This window comes from Capra hircus (genome assembly GCF_001704415.2).
Source record: "Capra hircus breed San Clemente chromosome X unlocalized genomic scaffold, ASM170441v1, whole genome shotgun sequence".
In the NCBI taxonomy this organism is placed as follows: domain Eukaryota; kingdom Metazoa; phylum Chordata; class Mammalia; order Artiodactyla; family Bovidae; genus Capra; species Capra hircus.
The window spans coordinates 32,182,006-32,206,015 of NW_017189517.1; the positions used below are offsets into that span (position 1 = coordinate 32,182,006).

At 39.5% G+C, this 24,010-nt stretch overlaps 2 protein-coding genes across 2 annotated transcripts in view; one reads left to right on the forward strand and one right to left on the reverse strand.

The window, feature by feature from the left end:
• Positions 1-24,010, forward strand: part of TRPC5 (transient receptor potential cation channel subfamily C member 5) — a 341,695-nt gene that overhangs the window by 24,046 nt on the left and 293,639 nt on the right. Inside the window, exon 2 of the mRNA XM_018044118.1 lies at positions 5,230-5,751. The gene's annotated coding sequence lies outside the window, so the exon portion shown is untranslated. The remainder of the gene's footprint in view (positions 1-5,229; positions 5,752-24,010) is intronic.
• TRPC5OS (TRPC5 opposite strand) lies at positions 16,709-17,041 on the reverse strand. The gene is given in 1 exon segment (XM_005709430.2): positions 16,709-17,041. A coding segment is annotated over 1 exon segment (333 nt).

Sequence of the window (24,010 nt, forward strand, 5' to 3'; positions counted from 1 at the left end):
GCCAGGCAAAAATTTTTTTCATTAAAATTTACAGAGCTGTAAAATAAGTCAAAAACAACACAGATAATCCAGAAAATATAGTAGACCTGGGCTATTAGGTCAATTATATAAACAGAAACTCAAGACTAGGGATCTAGGGAGAAATCTTGTTTTATAAACAGGTAGAGAAGAAGCTGGAAATCAGAAACTATCCAAAAAGGGAAAGTACCCTAGTGCAGAGGCTTAAAGATTGGCAATTGGAATGGAGGTGGCCGAGGTTGGTTACTTGGAAGCTTCCAACCTTAGACCTCGGTTGCTCTGAAAACTGGGGCAGGGCTGAAACTTGGGGAAGATCAATGGGCCCAGGTGTAAATGAGCCAAGGTGTGCAGAGGTTAACCCCTATACTCTGGTTTCAACTACTATTATAGGCTGAAAATTGTCATATCTACATTTTCAGCCCTGACCTTTTTCCTTCAACATTCATGCTAGAGTTATACAATTCCCTGCAACTCTCTCAATAGGTATTTCATACTCAACATGTCTAAAATTAAACTTTCTTTAAACTTTAAACCTGTTTTTCCTCTGTATTCACTATCTCCAATGGTGACACCACCATTCAATCAGGCATGCAATGCTGAATCTGATATCCTTGATTTCTGCTCCCTGCAGTATTACCTGACGCATCCAATGAATGTCTTAAAATCCCTTCTATCTCTGGAATCACTGTCTAGTTTAAGATCTTGCCATCTTTTCACCTGGTCTGTGGATATCTTTTAACTATTCTTATCTTTCTGAAACTTATCCAATGATTTGCTGGAGCTGGTCTATACCAGCTGGTAAGAATTGGTTGTGTGCATCTCTTCCCAACTCTGTCTTCCAGGATGTCATATTTGTAGCTTGAAATTGGCCACAGTGGGAGTATTTACACCACAAAAATTGGCAAACACTATAAATCAAGATTTTTTAAAGTGGAAAGCTACTTGTTAAACATTTATCAGCACATACACCTCTGCCAATTCCCCACACTTTAGCCAAACTGATCTTTGTAAAACACTTTTTCAACCATGCTCCTTTCCTGATTAAAACTCTTCAATGGCTCCCTATGGTCAACAGATCACATTAAGTTCCTTCTCATAGCATATGAGGCCTTTTATTATCTGGCCCTGGCCTAAATGTCTAGCATTCTCTCCCATCCCTCCTTAGTCTCACAACTTCTCTGCTAGCTTAAAGGTCACACACTGGCTCACTCTGGCCTAAATTGCCTCATACATGTATTTTGTTTGGCCTGCACACTATCTTTAACTTTTTGAGCCAACATTGAAGACTGTAGGAAAAGCTACCTCCAGATCCACATTTCTGACTTCTCTTGAAAAATTACAACACCAGCCCTTCATTCATGCATATGGGAGCAAGGAACGGAGCAGCAGATGCCCCCTTTGAGTGGGCACATGCTCCACAGCTCACCCGTTTCTACCATTCACTCACGCAAATTATGCACCTGCACCCTCACTTAGCTCTTAATTCTGTTACCTGTTATCTCTTTGGCCCTTGTTGCAGACCATATTACAAAGTCCTGATTATTATCAGAAACTTCTGATCCTAATTATAGACTCTCTTTGCATGGTTGTCCTGGTGATAATCCATGGTCCCTGCACAGTTTAGAGAGGGATGAGTAGCAGAATGAGAAGATGCAGAGGGGGCAAGAGGAGTAGAAATCTTTAGTCTTTGGATCAGAGGCTCCATCTTAGAGTAATAGCATTGTGAAAATGACAAGCAGGGATTGTCCTAGGTGTTTGTAACCTCAGGGTATTCATATAGAAAGTCATAGACTCATCCACATAGAGCCTGTCTACTAACCTTCCTTAGAGTCTTAAAATGTCTTCCTTCTTAGCTGAACATAGAAAGAAAAGACCCAAGGACACTAGTTCACATTGATTCCAATTGTGGAAGCCAGGCTTGTAAACAAAAGTCAGCTTCTTAATTTGAGAATAGGACACTGAGTTTCCTTTTACCTGAGTGCCTGCTGTATGTCTAATACTGTTCTAGATGCTATGGGGGAAACACGAGCAGACTAAGACAGCTCTGCCTTTGGAGACCTCACAACCTTATTGAGGAAGCAAAAAATACATATATGAAATAGAGACAAATATAAGCCCGCCTCAGAAGAGTGGTATCTTGGATGTAACCTAGTGCCCACAACATCTGGGTGGTCAATGAGGGATGAGATCAAGTTAAGGGGAAGATCTATGGAAGAAGTCAGGGCTTACAATGGCCTTTCACTGGCAGAGAAGTGGGGATCCACACAGGGGACCCCCTCCCAAGGATATACATACAGAGAGCAAGGAATGAGGTGGGTGTGGCAATCTGTGAATAAGGCTGACTGGAGGAGAAAAGGCAGTCTTGGTAGGAGGACATGGTTGGCCACTGCAGACCAGTTTCTTTTGAAAAAATTTACTCTCTGGTGTTTTGTACCCACAAAGACAAATGGATAATCAGAGGCTCCTTGTTGAGCACCCAGTCAAAGACAATGGATTCAGATGGCTCTGGAAAGCATGTCATACTCCAGGCATAGAAAACAACCTTTCAGCTCCATGACACAAATGGGGCTAAGCATTATTCACAAGTGCCATTCTGTGTCTTGGACACATCTGTCAGCATTGACATAGAGGAGAAGAAGGAAAAAGAGAAAGAAAAGAAAGTGCAAGGAAGTGGGTAGAGGGAGTGGACAGGAAGAACATCATGAGAAGGAATAGACTCATACCTCCAGTCTAATCCAGGGAATCCTGTGCAGCTAGCCATCTTCCCTCCACCCCCCATCTCCAGCCTTGAGATCATGACAGAGATTAAGAAATGCCCCTGTGCACCAAGGAGGGACAGAGTCTGGGTCTGAGCTCCTTTCTTCCCAGGCAGTCTATGATGCATGGCTCACTTGTCATCTTGCCCAGTTCTAGGCTTTATGCCGGTTGTTGTGTTTATATTCATTACTAGGCCCACTCAGACCTACTTCTTCCTTAGCCTGCAGGCTTATGTTAATTTCTGAGATTATTCTTTCCTGTGTCCAATTTACTTTATGAGCCAGTTGCTCACTTCCTGCTATCTTGTTGGTAGCTGCTCCCTCTAAATGTTTAACAATGTTTACTTGCTGTTTCATCCAAGCAATTGATGGCCAATGTGCAGCCAATTCTCGACTATTCAAAGGCTGATGCAATCACCCCATGAAGGAAACAGATTCCTGGCAAACTTCTCCACCACTTTTCTCCCACCCCCAGGTTTCTGGCCACTGCCCTGTTTGGGAAAGCCTCATCCAAGGTGGGAAGGAGGCAAAGATGATGAAACTTACAACTCATCCTTTTGTCAGTTTGCCAGCAAACATGGGTTTTTTTAAGAGTCAAAAAAAACATGGGTTTTTTTAAGAGTCAAAAGAAACTAGCAATTAAAATAGTATTTGTCTATTCTATGAGAATCTCCATTATCCACATTCTTTTGTTCTTCACAGTTAAACTGAGTATTTGGAGCTTTGCTTTTAAAAAAAAAATGTATTCAGATCAATATTTTACAATCTCCTGGAATTTTATCCATGCTTTGCATCCTCAGACCCTCCACCCCTCCATGAAATGTTCTCAGACTATTCCAGTCCTCCTCATGGTCTAGATCCAGATTCTACAACACTGAGACTCTTCTGTTGGATGTAGCATATCCCAAAAGGCACATTTTCAAGTTGAAAGATTTTTTTTTAATTCATTGATTTGGATCTGTACACTCACCCAGAAGTATATGATAATGAATACCCAAAGAACCCCATACCTTTCATCTATAGCTGCTATTTACACCAAGCATCACATCATGGACATACCAATTTTATCAGATGTCTTTTTGCTATTGGTAACTCATCCTTCAGATGGTAAAGAATCTGCCTGCAATGCAGAAAGCCCAGGTTCAATCCCTGGGTTGGGAAGATCCCCTGGAGAAGGGAATGGCAACCCACTCCAGTATTCTTGCCTGAAAAATTCCATGGACAGAGGAGCCTGGAGGGCTACAGTCCATGGGTTAGCAAAGAATCAGACACAACTGAGCAGCTTTCACTTTCATCCCATCCCTCAAGCCTAGAGGTCCTCATTTACAGAGTAATTCTTCCTGATAATAAGAGATTCTCTCTATTTTGCTGGGATCTACAGGAAGCTGGAGGAATACTGTCTGGCCTTAGTCTTTGATCTACTCAAGTTACAAAGTCAGGGTCACAATTTGGGAATGTCTTCTCTCCAGCCTCCAGGGCTTGATTTAGTGGCATAGTCTTTAAGATCACTGGTTGTCTTTAACCTTTCAAACAAATATTTCTGCAGTCTCTACTGCTAATTTGGAATGAACACATACTCTTAGCAATTTATGTAAGTCTGATCTACCTAACCAAGTTCCAAGAAAAATGTCCTTCACTTCTCTGTGCATGCATGTGTATGCTAAATCACATCAGTCATAGCCGACTCTTTGTGACTCCATGAACTGTAGACCACCAGGCTCCTCTGTTCATGAGATTCTCCTGGTAAGAATATTGGAGTGGGTTGCCATGCCCTCCTCCAGGGGATCTTCCCAACCCAGGAATCGAACCCACGTCTCTTACATCTCCTGCGCTGGCAGGCGGCTTCTTTACCACTAGTGCCACCTGGGAAGCCCTACATTTCTCCTTGTGCCTCAGACAGAACTGGCATATTTTAAGAGCCAAGCTCTAGGGTCATATTGTCTGAGATTGAATCCTGGCTCTGCATGTAAAGCTGAATAACCTTAGGTATGTTCTTTAAACTCTGTGTGTCTCAAATTCTTCATTTGGGGAGAATTTTTACCTCATAATGTTGTTGTGGGGATTAAATGAGTAAATATATGCAAAGTATGCCTGGCCTGTGTGTGTGTGTTAATCACTTAGTTGTGTCCAACTCTTTGTGATGCTATGGACTGTAGCCTGCCAAGCTCATCTGTCTGTAGAATTCTATAGACAAGAATACTGGAGTAGGTTGCTATTCCCTTCCCCAGGGGATCTTCCTAGCCCAGGGATCAAAGCCAGGTCTCCTGCATTACAGGCAGATTCTTTGCCATCTGAGCCACCAGGTAAGGATTTTACAACTAGCTATTATAAGAAGAACTGTCCGAAAAACTGGTGACCCCAGTTCCTGAATCATTAGCATTTGATGGGCTCTATGCTCCAAGCCTTAATCTTTAACTTTTATGTTTGTTTGTTTGTTTCATTTTCGTGTACCTAGGTCCCCACTCTTATGATGGACACTCAGTTCTCTGAGTTCACACCGGACATTACTCCCATCATGCTGGCTGCCCACACCAACAACTATGAGATCATCAAACTGCTTGTCCAAAAACGGGTCACTATTCCCCGGCCCCACCAGATCCGCTGCAACTGCGTGGAGTGTGTGTCCAGTTCAGAGGTAGACAGCCTGCGCCACTCTCGCTCCCGACTGAACATCTATAAAGCCCTGGCAAGTCCCTCACTCATCGCCTTATCAAGTGAGGACCCCATCCTAACTGCCTTCCGCCTGGGCTGGGAGCTCAAGGAGCTTAGCAAGGTGGAGAATGAGTTCAAGGCTGAGTACGAGGAGCTCTCCCAGCAGTGCAAGCTCTTTGCCAAAGACCTGCTGGACCAGGCTCGGAGCTCCCGGGAACTGGAGATCATCCTCAACCATCGAGATGACCACAGTGAAGAGCTTGACCCTCAAAAGTACCATGACCTAGCCAAGCTGAAGGTGGCCATCAAATACCACCAGAAAGAGGTAAGCTGAGCTCTTCTCTGCTTTTGGAGAAGCTTAAGTCCTCCAGAGTTCAGAGTGGCAGAGCAAGAATAAGCATTATCCTATAGCTTCACTCTCCACCAAAAATAGTTAGACAGACTTCAAAAACAATGAGGTCCATATTTATCCAAGGCACATACAACCTCAGTATTTTCTTTATGGCCAGATAATTAGGGGGAAATCTGATTCTATGATGGGAAAGCATTCATTTATTCAACAAAAGCGTATTCAGCACTATTTTAGGGGTTCAGGATACATAAAACAAGCACAACCCTACCTTCATGGAACTTACAAGCTAGCAGTAGACAGTACATAAATGATCATGTTGGTGAATATATAATTACAAACTAACATAAGGGCTCTGAGGAAGACCTTCTGAGAACACACAGAAAGCACCCTACCCTATATACTGGGACCAGGGCAGCAGTCATCACAGAGGGCTCACTGTCTGCATGCTGGTAGTTGTTAACAGAACTAAGTCCTTGGCAGCCCTTTGGCAAGAAAACTGAGATCCACATTTGAAAGATGGAGTCACACTCAGGGTGTGTGGTTATACAAAAGGCTGAGTACCATCTGTGATGGTGTGACTTCCAAACTGTTAGGGTTGACCTCTTTGAAGCAGGTCAGGTCAAGCAGATCACATCAGGAGAGGGTTTGCTTTCCAGCTTGGCCACGTTCACAGTCAAGCCAGTGCAGCTCTTTGCCATCTTATCAAACAATTTGGGGAAGACTTCTAGCAGGCTTCATTTAGCTCTTTAAAGAGGAAGCATAGTAGAAAGAGCAGGGACTTCGTAACCAGAGCAGCTGAGGATGGAGTAGCCTTCAGCTCTATGACCTGAATAAACTCTTTCAAATTTCAGGACATTAGTTTTCTCATAAAATGGAAGTGACAATTGTTCCTCCATTTCACAGGGCTATTATGAAAATAAATCTACTTAAATGTCCAGTTCTCTCTCTCTTCCAATGGTTCCTGGAGTCAGATTCAACTGGGTTGAACCAAGAAGTGCTTATCTGAAGGGCAGTCAGTAGAGCCATCCCTTCATGGGTCCAGGCTCTGAGGCATATTACATGTGTGCTCACTTGGTCCCTTTCTCTCAGACAAGAAAAAAATATACTCTCCCTCTGAAATGAGGCAGACATGAGTACCGGGGTGATCTTGAAGGGGACAAGATATGACAAAAGAGCAACATGGGAGATTGAAAGGGCTTCACTGGGTGGGACAGTAAATGGATAGACCCACCCCTGAGTCTCCTTATCCTGTTTTTGCAACTACTTGCTTTAAGTTATTTCATTAAGCCTGAAGTGACTCAACCTCACTTTTCTCTTCTGAAAAATAGGATAATAGATTACTTACCTCCCTAGAAAATTCAAAGTTTAAGTAAAATTAGACTGGTAATGTACTCAAGCATAGTACAAAATTCAGTATATATTATGCATTCAATAAATATTATTATTAATTTTCATTGTTATACACTGTGTACCCATGGTATATGATCTGATTCTATGTACTAAAATTGTAGGTAATAGATATAGTAATGATCATCCTCTCCCTTACCCCTCCCTCTCATTACCCTACTATTGATATGTAATAGCAGTTGTCTGCTGTAAGGTCGAATTGACTTTTCTTCACTTTTATATATGTATTTCCATTAATGATGTACATTACAGTTTCAGTGTAGTTTTCACTTTACATAAATTGCTATAATACTTTAAGAAGAAAAACCACAAGTACTTTTAGAGTGTGAATTGCTTCCAGATGGCAAAATGGACAGATAGTGGGAATAGAAGTGTTAAAACCAGATATTACAGAATATACCTAAAGTTTGCACTCCTTACCTCACTAGATGGCAGATAAACTTCATAATTTTAGGCCCTCATACGCCTGAAAACTGACAAAGCATTTTCAGTTTCATTACAATATTTTATCAATTTTGTATTGGTAGATCATCTCCCAACTATTTTATCACTTAATCCATTCTGCTCATATAATTATCTTCATTTGCCAATTTTAGTTACTGCTCCATTTGGAAACCATTGTGGTGACTTCCTCACTCTCTTGGGGATCTTCTTAGCATATGCCCATGGAATCACCCTTGGGTTCTACATTCACTGTCCTCCAGTCCTTATTAACCTTCTCATCATTTTTCCCTCATATTTTAGCCCTTTTTCTTTTCTGAAACTTTGCCCCCTATATCCCTTATTTCATAATTTCTCTTATTACTATTAAATCATTATAGAATACCTCTATGTTTCTATAAATTCATATGATATATTTCTCAACTATCCTTATACCAACCTGAATATGGCAAAATGTTACATTTCTTTTTGCTCTCTCAGTTAAGCATCAGAGACCCCAAAACTGGTTTCAGGGTCTCTTTGCTATGTACATTAAAGTAGAAAGTATCATTTGTTTTCTTGAGCTAAAATATTCATAACATGAAATTTAACCACTTTAACCAATTTTTAACTTTACAGTTCACTGACATTAAGTACATTCAGGTTGTTGTGCAATCATGACCATTACAAGTCATTTTTTGAAGATGGACAAGTTTAGGTGTGTCTACGTTTTCTTTCAATAGTGAGCCCATACAGAGTTTCATATTTTGCAGACCACATTAGTTTTCATCCATAACACTGGCAAAGTAGCATCTTTTAGCTATTAAAATTAAGGATATGCAGCAGTAATACAAAGGTAATACAAAAAGCACTGTATTTTTGCAAAGATAAACAATTTTAGGTCTAGTGATACTCACTCATCATTATGAATCAAATCAGTGAGAACTTTGGAATTTGATAGACTGAACTATATCAGTCAGAACACATCAAACCCCAATTCCAGGTTTGTGGCAAATAAAGCAAAGATAGTGAGTGATTCTCAACGTCAATGTCAATGATATGAAAAATATACCCTCATAGAATCATATAAACTCAAATATGGCCCAAAATTTAGTCCCATGGCCAGAGACTTCAGAATTTAGAATTTATATATTTAGCTCCACATTTTCAAAGGTAAGTTATCTTAACAATGGTCATAGATAAGTTTTACTTTAGTTTCTTTTCAAACTAAGTTAAAAAAGCAGTGTAAGCTTGAGAATTCAGATGTATCTTAAGGTTTGCACTCTAAAGACACTGCTTCCAGAATGTAAAACATGATTTATACTCATCAAAATCTAGAAACCTCTTCTGAGTTATGATTTCCACTAAATAACTCTATAATCCTTCCCAATCTGTGAAATAAAGTTTCTTTTTTCTTTCTTAATCTGCAGTTCCATTGAGCCTCAAGTGGGTATAGTGTCTAATTGTTTTCTATTCAAATCCAATGTCTAGTTTAAGACTGTATACTCTCACCTTGAACAAATCAGCAATGACTTTATTTTGGGGGTGTTTTTATAACTTCAAGTTTAGTGTGTTTGGTAAGGAACACAGACCTGGTGAGCTACTAATAATTCAGGTGTCAATGAGCACTTCATTCTTAAAAGCTCTTAATCTAAGGAAGACGAAGGCAATGGCAACCCACTCCAGTACTCTTGCCTGGAAAATCCCATGGACAGAGGAGCCTGGTACACTGCAGTCCATGGGGTCACGAAGAGTCGGACACTTACTGAGCAACTTCACTTTCACTTTTAACTTTCATGCATTGGAGAAAGAAATGGCAACCCACTCCAGTGTTCTTGCCTAGAGAATCCCAGGGATGGCGGAGCCTGGTGGGCTGCCGTCTATGGGGTCGCACAGAGTCAGACACAACTGAAGCAACTTAGCAGCAGCAGCAGCAGCAGCAGCAGTCATTACAAAAGTGAAACATACACTGCTTAAGGCCACAAGCATAAAAAAGGTCATGATCTTGATAATTTATCACATTATACAATACACTTGATCACCAATTTTCATCACACAAATTCTCCTTATGCAGAATGCAATAGACATAAATAAACAAATGTAAACTTTACCCTTCTATTATATCTATAGGAAATGAATTCAGCTTTTCTAGGTTGTATAAAATTCCTCAAATTCCTTGGAGGCATATAGTTTATATATGCTTACTCATCAAGAAGAAAAGTATATTCATATTTTAAGTGAGTCACCCTCCAGGGTCTGATGGGACACATTCAATTTGAGAGTTGTATGTTGCAAGCCCCCAAACAAATGGACATTTTTTTAAAAGCCAGTTTTTCTAGATGACCTTGAGGCTCTGAAGAAGGCTAGACAAGAATTATCTCCCAGGACCAGAACTGTTCAAAGGAGAAACAACCTCTAGATGGGAATGGGACAACTGAGCTAAAAGAGAAACTTTGTCTTCTTTTCCATACTTGATTCCATGCTTGATTCCAGTTGGACCATGGGGAGTCTATGTTTAAGAACAGGTAGGTCACTTCTCAGTCTCTATACTCAAGAGTAGGAAAAAGCAGATCTACCACTTCTCCACTTTATAGTATCATGCCTGCTGACACATTGTCCAGTCTTCTTTCAAAGCATGCTGTGATTCCAAGAGGGCAGAAATTCCCAGTATTAATGGAAAATTTCTCAACACATGGAGGTATTATAAGGGAGTAGTATCAGAGACTCATGCACCAGGAAAAAGTACCTAAAGATAAGCCTGCTCACATCAAAAGTTTCAAACAGAAAATATGTTTCTATGTCTCTTAAACCTGGAGCCAAAAAGCTTTATTAAAAAAAAATTTTTTTTTCCTCTATAAAATGAGCTGCAACACAACTGATTTTCCAAAACTGGAAGTTAGGAGTTGCCAACAGTAAAAATTGAGAAGATAATGGTTTCAAGAAAGACCAGTTTCCCCAAGTTTAACTAAGAATAAAACTATTTAAAAATGATTAGTATTACCAGAATTTATCATCTAGAGACATGTGTATTCATGTGTTTTAAACAACACATTTTGTTAATAGCATCTTTGATTAAAGGAATCTGAAACACTGAAGTTGTTTTTCCTGTGACTGCCTGGTCTACTTTATATGAATACTTGTGTTAAACTAAACAATACCTCTGGAGATGCTTTCAGCATTTTACTAGGGTCTTTAAGATGCAACTGTGACAAGGGGTAAAGAGTGCAATGGTTTTCCTTACCTTGCCAAAATGCAGTTTCATTCTTCAGGGTATAAATGGAGATCACCTTCAAAGACTATTACCCTGAAAAGATTTGACCCTTGAGACTGATAGTTGTATCTGTCAATATAAATAACTCCCAAGTAATGTCAGGAACTAGAGGTTATTTTTTTCTTTTTGGACAATTTCTTTTGGACAATTTTTTCTTTTTGGTTGGTTGGTTGGCTTGTGAGCTAAGGGTTATACTGTTAGGAGAAAAACAAGTTTTAAATGTGATCTGAAGGGATGTGCTTTGCTGTGCTTAGTCACTCAGTCATGTCCGACTCTTTGTGACCCTATGGACTATAGCCCGCCAGGCTCCTCTGTCCATGGCGATTCTCCAGGCAAGAGTACTGGAGTGGGTTGCCATGCCCTCCTCCAGGGCACCTGGAGGGATAGGAGCCTTGAGAAAATAAGAAGTATACCCTAGAGAAAATGGCTAAATATCTCTAGTGTATTAAGATATGATTGTCCATACAAGAATACAATAGTCAGCTTTGATGTAAAAAATGAATCTAGTTGGATAGTAGTGGGTTAATAATGCACAGAGTTACATAACTCCCTTGGGAACAAAATCTTAGCCTTAAATGGAATATAATTCACTATTTCTTGAAAGGCTGCTTTTTCATTGTTGTTTCCCCGCCCCGCCCCCCCCCACCTCATTACTATTCCTAGCAGCACTGAGTAGACTCCCAAGAAGAATTTAATTTGGTGAAGAAAAAGCTCAAAATAATGAAACAAAAACTTATTCCAATTATAACAGTGTATTTACTGACATCCAGTGAAATGAGATGGAGAAGGCGATGGTACCCCACTCCAGTACTCTTGCCTGGAAAATCCCGTGGATGGAGGAGCCTGGTAGGCTGTAGTCCATGGGGTCGCTAAGAGTCAGGCATGACTGAGCGACTTCACTTTCACTTTTCACTTTCATGCACTGGAGAAGGAAATGGCAACCCACTCCAGTATTCTTGCCTGGAGAATCCCAGGGATGGTAGAGCCTGGTGGGCTGCCGTCTATGGGGTCACACAGAGTCGGACACAACTGAAGCGACTTAGCAGCAGCAGCAGTGAAATGAGAAAGCTCTAATCTCTTTGAAAATGAATGTAAAACTACTAGATAATCTTTACATGTCACATAGACTTTTAGGTATTTCATATAGACATTTTGTAACTCTTCCTAAAAAGTCCTGATTTCATATACTCTTTCCCATTGTCAAATATATCAATCACAGAGTCCAAAAGACTGTTCTATACATCTGTGTCTCTTTTGCTGTCTTGCATATAGGATTTATTAAAAAAAGAAAGAAGGAAATAAAGAAAATAAAGGAACACATTAATAAAAATATATATATATATCAACCAAAAGCTTTGAAAAATGTATCATTTTATGTGTTCCTTATTATCATTGAAGGTAGGCAGGAAAGTTATTATAACTATCATTTCACAAACAAGAATGGACTATATTTCAGAGATTTGTTGAGGACTATCTATCTGACAAAGCCACCATAAACAGCTGCATGCATGCTAAGCTGCTTCAGTTGTGTCCGACTCTGCAACACTATGAACTGTCGCCCACCAGGCTCCTCTGTCCATGTGATTCTCCAGGCAAAACTACTGGAGCAGGTTGCGATTTCCTTCTTCAGGGAATCTTCCTGACCTAGGGATTGAACCTGTATCTCTCATGTCTCCTGCATTTCCATGCAGGTTCTTTACCACTAGCACCACCTGGAAAGCCCAAGGAGCTGCATAACTGTTGACAACTTGTTAAATTCTCTCTCCTGAAAATATCTTCCCTAGTATTTCTTATTCTTAAGTATGTTCTTATTTCTTACTCTTATTTCTTATCACTATTAACTTTAATTCTAATTCTGCCCCATAAGAGCAAACATACTTAATACAACAATCCATTGCTTGGAGCAGGGTTGAAAACAAAGTGAGTCACTCAGTTGTGTCCAACTCTTTGTGACCCCATGGAGCCTGCCAGGTTCCTCTGTTCATGGAATTCTCCAGACTAGAATACTGGAGTGGGTAGCCATTGCCTCCCTCCAAGGGATCTTCCCAACACAGGGATTCAACTCAGGTCTCTCATATTGCATGCTGATTCTTTACCGTCTTGAGCCACCAGGGAAGCCCACATCTTAACACATATAATCACACAATCAAAGCAAACATTTTTATCTAATCTTGAGGTGCCATTGTGGTATAATCTTTCCAGGTGACCCATGTAGCCAGGAGGCTAGACAGTTCCACACATTACAAGGTTGTAGCAGCTTCTTGTTTGACACTTAAGGACCATGTTTGACTATTTTTGGGCTGGTTCAAGCTTTATCTTGTTTCAATGTCTGGAGTAGTCTCATAGATTTCACTTGATATATTTTGATGACTTGCCTGAGTAAGTATGCTTGATTGTGTTCTTTCATTACAACTAACAATTTTAACATTCTAATCTGCTGTGGAATCATCATAAAATTCATATTCCAAAGTTCTACTTGGAAGAATAGCTACCCTTCAGTATCGATCATATGTGAGGAGCACCAGATCTTTCCATTTATAGTTAAATTGCTCACCAAATAAAATTCATAGCAGACTGATGGTCTCTCCTTGGATATGTTTCCTGATCTTGTGCAAGTATTCATGCCTTGAGATTTACTGTGACACGAAATTATAGCCCAATTTCCTAAGGTCCAAATTTCTAGTGGAGAGTGTATATCTTCCCTGACTGTTTCTAAGTCTTTAATTAAAGCACAGATTCTATCTTTTAACTTCTATTCAATTCCTCTTTTATTCTTCTTCTTGGCTGCTACATCTATAGATTTTCTTATTTAACTCTAATCACTAGTATTTCCTTATAAAACTGCTCTTATTGGAATGGTGGGGATAAATGGTTACTTCTTGCTTTCCCACTGTTCTGTTTAGGTTAATGTGGCAGAGTTCCATTGCATTGCATCTATTATTTACCATGTTGGACACAGTGTATAGAGTCACTTACCCCGGGCACGTAAGGCTCAGTTTGTCCAGTTATTGCAACAGAAAAGCCCCTCAATCTGCTGTCTGATATGGTTTGTAATTATCCACAGTAGTTGCTTGTAATATAACTTTTATTTCTCCTCTTTGTGTCTTTTATCACCTCTCTAAGTCTCCTGGATCCTCATGTACTCTATCAATCTTTCCACATAGCAGTCTACTGTGAAACCTTCTCATATTGTTATATTCCATTAGCTCCCTAGTTCTTCTGATTTTCAAAATAGTCTCTAAAAAATACAATAAGCTTGTGGATATTAAAAAAAAAAAAAACATAAGTAGACTCACAAATATAGATTACCAGTGGGGAGACAGGGGGAGGGAGGGGCAAGATAGGGGCAGAGGAGTAAGATGTACAAACTATTAGGTGTAAGATAAGCTACAAGCATATATTGTACAACACGAGGAATATAGCCAATATTTTATAATAATTATAAGATGGTGTGTGTGCGTGTTCAGTCACTCAGTCATGTCCAGCTCTTTGTGACCCCATGGACTGTGGCCCGCCAGGCTCCTTTGTCCATGGAATTTCCCAGGCAAGAGTACTGGAGCGGGTTGCCATTTCTTACTCTAGGGGATCTTCCTGACCCAGGGATCAAGCCCAGGTCTCCTGCACTGGCAGGCAGATTCCTTACCATGGCACCAGCTAGGATGCCCTAAATGGAGCATAATGTTGAAAAATTGGGAATCACTATACTGTATACCTATAAGTACAAGCTGGAATCAAGATTGTCAGGAGAAATAGCAATAACCTCAGATAGGCAGATGACACCACCCTGATGGCAGAAAGTGAAGAGGAACTAAAAAGCCTCTTGATGAAAGTGAAAGAGGAGAGTGAAAAAGTTGGCTTAAAGCTCAACATCCAGAAAACGAAGATCATGGCATCTGGTCCCATCACTTCATGGGAATTAGATGGGGAAACAGTGGAAATAGTGTCAGACTTTATTTTAGTGGGCTCCAAAATCACTGCAGATGGTGACTGCAGCCATGAAATTAAAAGACGCTTACTCCTTGGAAGGAAAGTTGGTATGACCAACCTAGATAACACATTCAAAAGCAGAGACATGACTTTGCCAACTAAGGTCCGTCTAGTCAAGGCTATGGTTTTTCCAGTGGTCATGTATGGATGTGAGATTTGGACTGTGAAGAAGGCTGAGAGCTAAAGAATTGATGCTTTTGAAGTGTGGTGTTGGAGAAGACTTGAGAGTCCCTTGGACTGCAAGGAGACCCAACAAGTCCATTCTAAAGGAGATCAGTCCTGGGATTTCTTTGGAAGGAATGATGCTAAAGCTGAAACTCCAGTACTTTGGCCACCTCATGAGAAGAGTTGAGTTCTTGGAAAAGACTCTGATGGTGGGAGAGATTGGGGGCAGGAGGAGAAGGGGATGACAGAGGATAAGATGGCTGGATGGCATCACTGACTCGATGGATATGAGTTTGAGTGAACTCCGGGAGATGGTGATGGACAGGGAGGCCTGGCGTGCTGCAATTCATGGGGTCACAAAGAGTTGAACATGACTGAACAACTGAACTGAACTGAAGTGTACATTTTGTTTCAGTTTCTTATTGCTCCCATTTCTCAGTAAAGATTTCCATGTCAAAGTTGTAGCAGTTTCCCTTATAATAAGCCTATCAGCTATTCATTATAAATGCAGTTATATACAAGAAAGTATACTTTATCTGCTTCTACTTATGGACCATCATCTCTAAGCCTATGCCATCAGCGTTTGACTTTTCCATAGGTGAACACTACTCGTTAGACCTTTATCCAGCCCTCCTAGTACTAGTACTTCTCTCTTGTTATTTGGTGTAACTTGACATTTCCATTTGAGGAACAATGCAGAGTAGTTGTGATATGGGTCAGCATTTGAGGGAACAGTCAGTACTGCATTGGAACTTCTTGGCCTCAGCTTTTTCAAAGGTGTCTTCCTGGTGAGAGTTATCTGTAAACCTTTCTGAAGTTTTATTCTCTATTAGATAGCTGTTTTCTCAGACTTTTTTCTCCCAGGCCAGTATAGCTTCCTTTAGCTAACACATTCTGCCTGAATGGCCTAGTAAGTAGTTATATTTTTTCAAGTAGAAGTGCCACAATACTGGGCTTACCTGATAGCTCAGTTGGTAAAGAATCCGCCTGCAATGCAGGAGACCCTGGCTCAATCCCTGGGTCGAGAAGATCTGCTGGAGAAGGGATAGACTACCCACTCCAGTATTCTTGGGCATCCCTTGTGGCTCAGCTGGTAAAGAATCCGCCTGCAATGCAGATGACCTGGGTTCAATCCCTGAGTTGGGAAGATCCCCTAAAGAAGGGAACAGCTACCCACTCGAGTATTCTGACCTGGAGAATTCCATGGACTGGGGTCGCAAAGAGTCGGACACAACTGAGCGACTTTCACTCACTCATTGTTAGTGTGAATATATTCACTATAATGCCACCTTGAGGAATATTCCCCTTTTAGTTTCCATTCATTGTAGAAATTGGGTCCCAAGATGTGAGAGAGTTCATCAGGTCTTCACTCTATTGTTAGATAAGGGGTTTCTTTACTTTGCTGTTGTTTGCTCCTATTATCAGGAACCCAAGCAAGAGAACAAGTACAGGTAAAGACAGAGCCACATGCTAAAGTTAGAGCTTTTTACACAAATACAAAAAAGAAAAGAGACCACACTCTGCCAGAAGTAAATAAAATATTTAATTAATTTGTTCTATAAAAATTAGTAATGAAACTGCAGAACTAGAAAAACTTTTATTGCTAACATTCAGAAAACTCTGAATATATTTAAAACAGAAATGAACAGTTCTCACATGTTGGTGGGGGTACATGAGGTCTTAGCCATTTCTTAACTCATTGTTAACATTATTGAGTTATTGTTCATATAATTCACCTATATCTAACATAGCTTGATCTACATCAAAAAGTAGGTCTTCATCTTCTCTTGGTGTCAGTACTGATTCTAAGTCTAGGAGATCAGCAAGGTCTGGTAGTGAAGCTTCCTCAGAAAGAAAAGCATCTACTTCTGGTTCTTCTGCTCCATCATTTTGCTCCATACAAGAAACTGGTTCTTGTGTGATCAACTGTAAAAGCTCTTCAGCTATTCGTATTAACTGGGCTACACAGTCAATAAGTCCACCAATAAGTACAGGGGCTGATGCAGACGCCATGCCTCTATGCTTTCTTCAGAAAATAAAATATTACCAGAAGCTATAGTAAATGAGTTCTTGGTGACAATGGATCCTGTGAGGCTGGCAGTGGCTGGTTTGGTTGAGAAATGAGGCTGTTGATATGATTACAATGATGATCAAGTACAGAATGAGGCCAGTGGTCCTACAGTACTTTCTGATAAAGTTGGTGAACCTCCCGCAAAATTTACGTATGGTACTCTTGTCTGTATCGGTAGTGAACTGCTATTATAATGACCATCAGACAGATTGTCACAGCCAAGAGAAAACAGCAAAGCAGATCTAATAATAGAAAAGAGAAATATAAAGTCAGTATCCTTGAGTTTTTACCCATCATACAGGTTCTGGCTATAGGATAAGGTTGAAAGGGTGCTGCTAGCTATTGTTTCTCCTTTTTGGATGGCTCTACTACTCATAGTCCCCTTTATACTTCTCATGGTTGTTACCGCTTCTTATGGGATATGAGAACAAAGTGAGCATAGGCAGTCTATCTATCTTTCTTGAACATCTCTATTGAGGAAGATACATATACTAAGTCTTTTAATTAATTATGTTTTTATTAGTACTTTTTCTCTTATTGCCATTTATATCTGGTGCTGCTAAATTCCTTCTGTGTTTTTAATAATCCATTCATTAAAGTTTTTTATTGCCCCTGTAGTTTGGGGAATTTATGGCAAATTGAAGTCCCACATTCTCTTTTTCCAAATTTTGTATAACTTCTGTTATAAGATTTGTTCTTTGGTCATTTCCTATCACTGCCACTATTCCATTTCTAGCTGTTATTTCTCCCAAATTTATCTAAAGCCATGGTCATACTATTCTCATTTGTATGTCTTGTATACTCTACAAACCCTATTCCTAAGTTTATAGTTCTTCAAGGTAATATTCTTTGTTTAGAAATCTAGAGAACAACCCAATATAATCTACCTATCACATCTGTCCTACTCTTTGCGACCCCATGGACTGTAGTCTGCCAGGCTCTTCTGTCCATGGAATATTCCAGGCCAGAATACTGGAGTGGGTAGCCGTTCCCTTCTCCAGGGGATCTTCCCAACCCACAGATCAAACCCAGGTCTCCTACACTGCAGGCGGATTCTCTGCCATCTGAGCCACCAGGGAAGCCCTTACCAACCTCTGCTCCCCTTAAAAATGAGTTTGTTGAGGATGCAAGTTTTTAGTAATTTGACATAGCTCATATTGCTTACTCATTTGTTTGATTCATAGGGTTTTTTTTTACACTCTTTCTCTTCTGCCTACTTAGAATGTTCATGTCCACATGCCCTGAGGTTTCACATGCCCAATCTGCAACCTTAAATTGAACTGACAAGGGGCCTGATTTGAGACTTGGAGTTCCCAAGACTGTAGAATCTGTATTAGTTTTTTTTTCTTTTTTTTTGGGGGGGGGGTGCAGTCAGATTGTCTCCTCTCTTATTCTAAGAAGATTATTCTGTCTTTCCATTCTGATGAGCTTGTACATGTCCTACATGAATTGATAAATTCCTTTCATTGATTTATTTTCATATCTCCCTTCACCAGATTGTTTTTCCTGCAGTAGAACAGTCTGTAATTTTCTATTAGAATATGTATTTCCAGTCCACAGCTGATCAGTATATCTATGTACTTTTGGCCAGTTGTTTTCTTGGGCATATATACATATTAAATTTCTACCCATCAGTCCTGCAAATTGGGCTGGTTTCCTCTCTCCAGCCTCAGTCAAGATTTTTTTTAGTGGAGATTATTCGGAAGCAGCCATCCATGTCACTCTTTTAGGATACTACCAAATCTGTCTTTGCCCCGTTTCCAACAGTTCTGACCACAGTGGAGCCCAGAAAGCCTCAGGCTTTACCCCAGCCACTTGAACTCCTAAGGCCTTCCTTTATTAAAGTAAAGCAAGTCATCAGCCAGATGGTCTGTGAATTTCACATGAAGCTTGCTGGTTTCCACAGTGCATGGTTTGACCTACTCAATTATATAGTATCCTCACCTAGCGTAAGTCCTGTCAGAACCACACATTTTTTTAATCTAAAATCCTGATAGTAGCTACAGGGTTTTCCCTGATGATGACAGTCCTCACTGTGATACCCACAAGACACGATATTGGTTGGAGGCAACTTTACATCTGAAGTAGGGGAAAATGGGTATTAGACAGATGGCAGTTTAATTCACAAGAAATCTCTGCTTTGTGAAAGGAAATAATGGGAAAAATCATAAAAGGAATTTGGTATTAGTGTGGAGCATGAATCAGGTCATGAGAAGAAAGATACAGAAATAAAGTGTATTAAATACTACTAGAGAGCCCCATCACATTTTTCAAAGGAAGCAATAACCTACTATGGTGCCCATAGCCCAAGGGCACAAGAGGGTAATAGGAATGTACTCACACAAAACCTATTTAATGTCTGGCTTCCCTTTCACCCAGTTTCTTTTCTCAGCTTCTTTACCTCCACCTAGGACTCTTTTTAAATTAATGCTCTTAGCCAACACACCTCATTTAATCACCTATGTGTTTCATTCTATTTCATTCTCTCTGTATTGTCATCTTTCACTATTCCTTTACATCTTTTCTTCCATCTCTCTTGAAACTGGTCAAAATTTAGAAACAAATTATAGTCAATTTATCAAACAGGTATTGTATTTATAGAGTTTTTTATGACACAATCTATGTAAAAAGCAGAGAGGTAGAACATTTCATATGTTGCTATTTTATAAAGACAAATAAAAAGTGAAAGTGTTAGTCACTCAGTAATGTCCGACTCTGTGACCCCAAGGGCTGTAGCCCATGAGCCTCCTCTATCTATGGGAGTCTCCAGGCAGGAATACTGGAGTGGGTTGCCCTGCCCTCCTCCAGCGGATCTTCTTGACCCAGGGATCGAACCTATATCTCTTATGTCTCCTGCATTGGCAGGCAGGTTCTTTACCTCTAGCACCACCTGGGAAGCCCCCTCCAGAAGAATAGTGGAGTGAGTTGCCATTTCCTTCTCCAGGGGATCTTTCCAACCCAGGGATCAAACCCAGGTCTCCCACATTTCAGGCTGATTCTTTACCAATTGAGCCAACAGGGAAGCCCAAGAATACTGGAGTACGTAGCCTATCCCTTCTCCAGTGGATCTTCCTGACCCAGGAACGAAACCAGGTTCTGCATTGCAGGCAGATTCCTTACCAGCTGAGCTACCAGGGAAGCCCAAAGACAAATGAAGTTACTTAATATTTATGTAATCCTTCATTTATTTTTTCTATCTCATGGTTACCTTTGATGGGAAAAAATTTCCTGACCTAGCCTTAACCCTGTTGACCACTATGTTAGCTAATCCACAATTTCTATGTTCAAAGCATCTTGGAACTGAGGAGGTGGGGATGTGGGGAGGGCAGGGAGGGTGTTGAGAATTTGCCAAATACTGCAGTGCTAAGAATAGTAACAGCACAGCATCAGCTTATTCCAGTTATGATAATTTCTAAAGCAACCCCTGACCCTAAGGTGTTTGCCTAACAGTGTATTTTGCGTAGTTTGCACCTAGTCCCAACTCATCATAAGGACCATCTTATTAGCTGTTACTTCTGCCTAGAATCCCATTCCCTTAGAAAAAAAAATGGTTTCTTGTCATTCTGGTCTCAGCTTAAATATCATCTCTAATTTCTGACCCTCCAACCTGAAAAAGCCTCTTAACCATCCCTTTCTCATTATGCATACAGTATATTTTTATATTCCAGTACCTATAATCATTTCATATTTTCTTATTTATTCATTTCTTTTTCCGTCTCTCACCCCTTCCCATATTTAGACTAAAATGGAGTTTCCTAAAATTAGGAAGCTTGTCTCTTCTGTTTTCTGCAAAATAGAAAGAGTGGCTGCCACATAGGTAACCAGTAAGTGTTGTTAAAGAAAGGCAGGGAAGGAGGGAAGGAGGGACAACTTTTAACTCTTTTATTGAGTAGATATTATCAAGTTACAAATATGTATGAACAGCAGGGGTACAAAGATAAACCAATTGATCAAAACACATGGTTAATAAAATGAGCAAACAATACACAGACTGAGAGAAAATATTCACAAACCATATATCTGACAAAGAACTTGTAACCATGACATATAAAGACATACAAAGAGCTTGAACAACACAAAAATAAAAAGAAATCTTAAAAATTAGGGCAGAAATAAATGTAAAAGAAACAAAAGAGACCATAGCAAAAATCAACAAAGCCAAAAGCTGGTTCTTTGAGAAGATAAATAAAATTGACAAACCATTAGCCAGACTCATCAACAAACAAAGGGAGAAAAATCAAATCAATAAAACTACAAATGAAAATGGAGAGATCACAACAGACAACACAGAAATACAAAGGATCATAAGAGACTACTATCAGCAACTATATGCCAATAAAATGGACAACGTGGAAGAAATGGACAAATTCTTAGAAAAGTACAACTTTCCAAAACTGAACCAGGGAGAAATAGAAAATCTTAACAGACCCTTCACAAGCACAGAAATTCAAACTTCAATCAGAAAATCTTCCAGCAAACAAAAGCCTAGGACTAGATGGCTTCACAGCTGAATTCTACCAAAAATTTAGAGAAGAACTAATACCTATCCTACTCAAACTCTTCCAGAAAATTGCAGTGGAAGGTAAACTTCTAAACTCATTCTATGAGGCCATCATCACCCTAATACAAAAACCTGACAAAGATGCCACAATAAAAGAAAACTACATGCCAATATCACTGATGAACATAGATGCAAAAATCCTTAACAAAATTATAGCAAACAGAATCCAACAACATACTAAAAAGATCAAACATCATAACCAAGTGGGCTTTATCCCAGGGATGCAAGGATTCAATATCTGCAAATCAATCAGTGTAATATACCACATTAACAAATAGAAAAATAAAAACCATATGATTATCTCAATAGATGCAGAGAAAGCCTTTGACAAAATTCAACATCCATTTATGATAAAAAACTCTCCAGAAAGCAGGAATAGAAGGAACATACCTCAACATAATAAAAGCTATATATGACAAACTCACAACAAACATTATCCTCAATGTGAAAAATTGAAAGCATTTCCCCTAAAGCCAGGAACAAGACAAGGGTGCCCATTCTCATCACTACTATTCAGTATAGTTTTGGATGTTTTGGAAACAGCAATCAGAGCAGAAAAAGAGATAAAAGGAATCCAAATTGGAAAAGAAGAAGTAAACTCTCACTGCAGATGACATGATCCTCTACATAGAAAACCCTAAAGATTCCACCAGAAAATTACTAGAGCTAATCAATGAATATGGTAAAGTCGCAGGATATAAATCAACACACAGAAATCCCTTGCATTCCTATACACTAATAATGAGGAAATAAAAAGAGAAATTAAGGAAACAATTCCATTCACCATTGCAAGGAAAAGAATAAAATACTTAGGATTACATCTACCTAAAGAAACAAAAGACCTATATCTAGAAAACCATAAAACATTGGTGAAAGAAATCAAAGAGGACACAAATAGATGGAGAAATATACCGTGTTCATGGATCAGAAGAATCAATATAATGAAAATAAGTATACTACCTAAAGTAATCTATATATTCAATGCAATCCCTATCAAGCTACCAATAGTATTTTTCACAGAACTAGATCAAATAATTTCACAATAGGTATGGAAATACAAAAAACCTTGATAGACAAAGCAATCTTAAGAAAGAAGAATGGAACTGGAGGAATCAATCTGCCTGACTTCAGGCTCTACTACAAAGCCTCAGTCATCAAGACAGTATGGTACTGGCACAAAGACAGAAATATAGATCAATGGAACAAAACAGAAAGCCCAGAGATAAATCCACACACCTATGGACACCTTATCTTTGACAAAGGAGGCAAGAATATACAATGGAGAAAAGACAATCTCTTTAACAAGTGGTGCTGGGAAAACTGGTTATCCACTTGTAAAAGAATGAAACTAGAACACTTTCTAACACCATACACGAAAATAGCCTCAAAATGGATTAAAGATCTAAATGTAAGGCCAGAAACTATAAAACTCCTAGAGGAAGACATTGGCAAAACACTCTGACATAAATCAGAGCAGGATCCTCTATGACCCACCTCCCAGAATATTGGAAATAAAAGCAAAAATAAACAAATGGGACCTAATTAAAAGCTTCTGCACAACAAAGGAAACTATAAGCAAGGTGAAAAGACAGCCTTCAGAATGGGAGAAAATAATAGCAAATGAAGCAACTGACAAGTAACTGATCTCAAAAATATACAAGCAACTCTTGCAGCTCAGTTCCAGAAAAATAAATGATCCAATCAAAAAATTGGCCAAAGAACTAAACAGACATTTCTCCAAAGAAGACATACAGATGGCTAACAAACACATGAAAAGATGCTCAACATCACTCATTATCAGAGAAATGCAAATCAAAACCACAATGAGGTACCATTTCACACCATTCAGAATGGCTGTGATCCAAAAGTCTACAAGCAATATATTCTGCAGAGGGTGTGGAGAAAAGGGAACCCTCTTACACTGTTGGTGGGAATGCAAACTAGTACAGCCACTATAGGGAACAGTGTGGAGATTCCTTAAAAAACTGGAAATAGAACTGCAATATGACCCAGCCATCCCACTGCTGGGCATACACACTGATGAAACCAGAATTGAAAGAGACATGTGTACCCCAATGTTCATCGTAGCACTGTTTATAATAGCCAGGACATGGAAGCAACCTAGATGTCCATCAGCAGACAAATGGATTAGAAAGCTGTGGTACATATACACAATGAAGCATTACTCAGCCATTAACAGAATACATTTGAATCAGTTCTAATGAGGTGGATGAAACTGGACCCTATTATACAGAGTGAAGTAAGCCAGAAAGAAAAACACCAATACAGTATACTAACACGTATATATGGAATTTAGAAAAATGGTGATGATAACCCTGTATGCGAGACA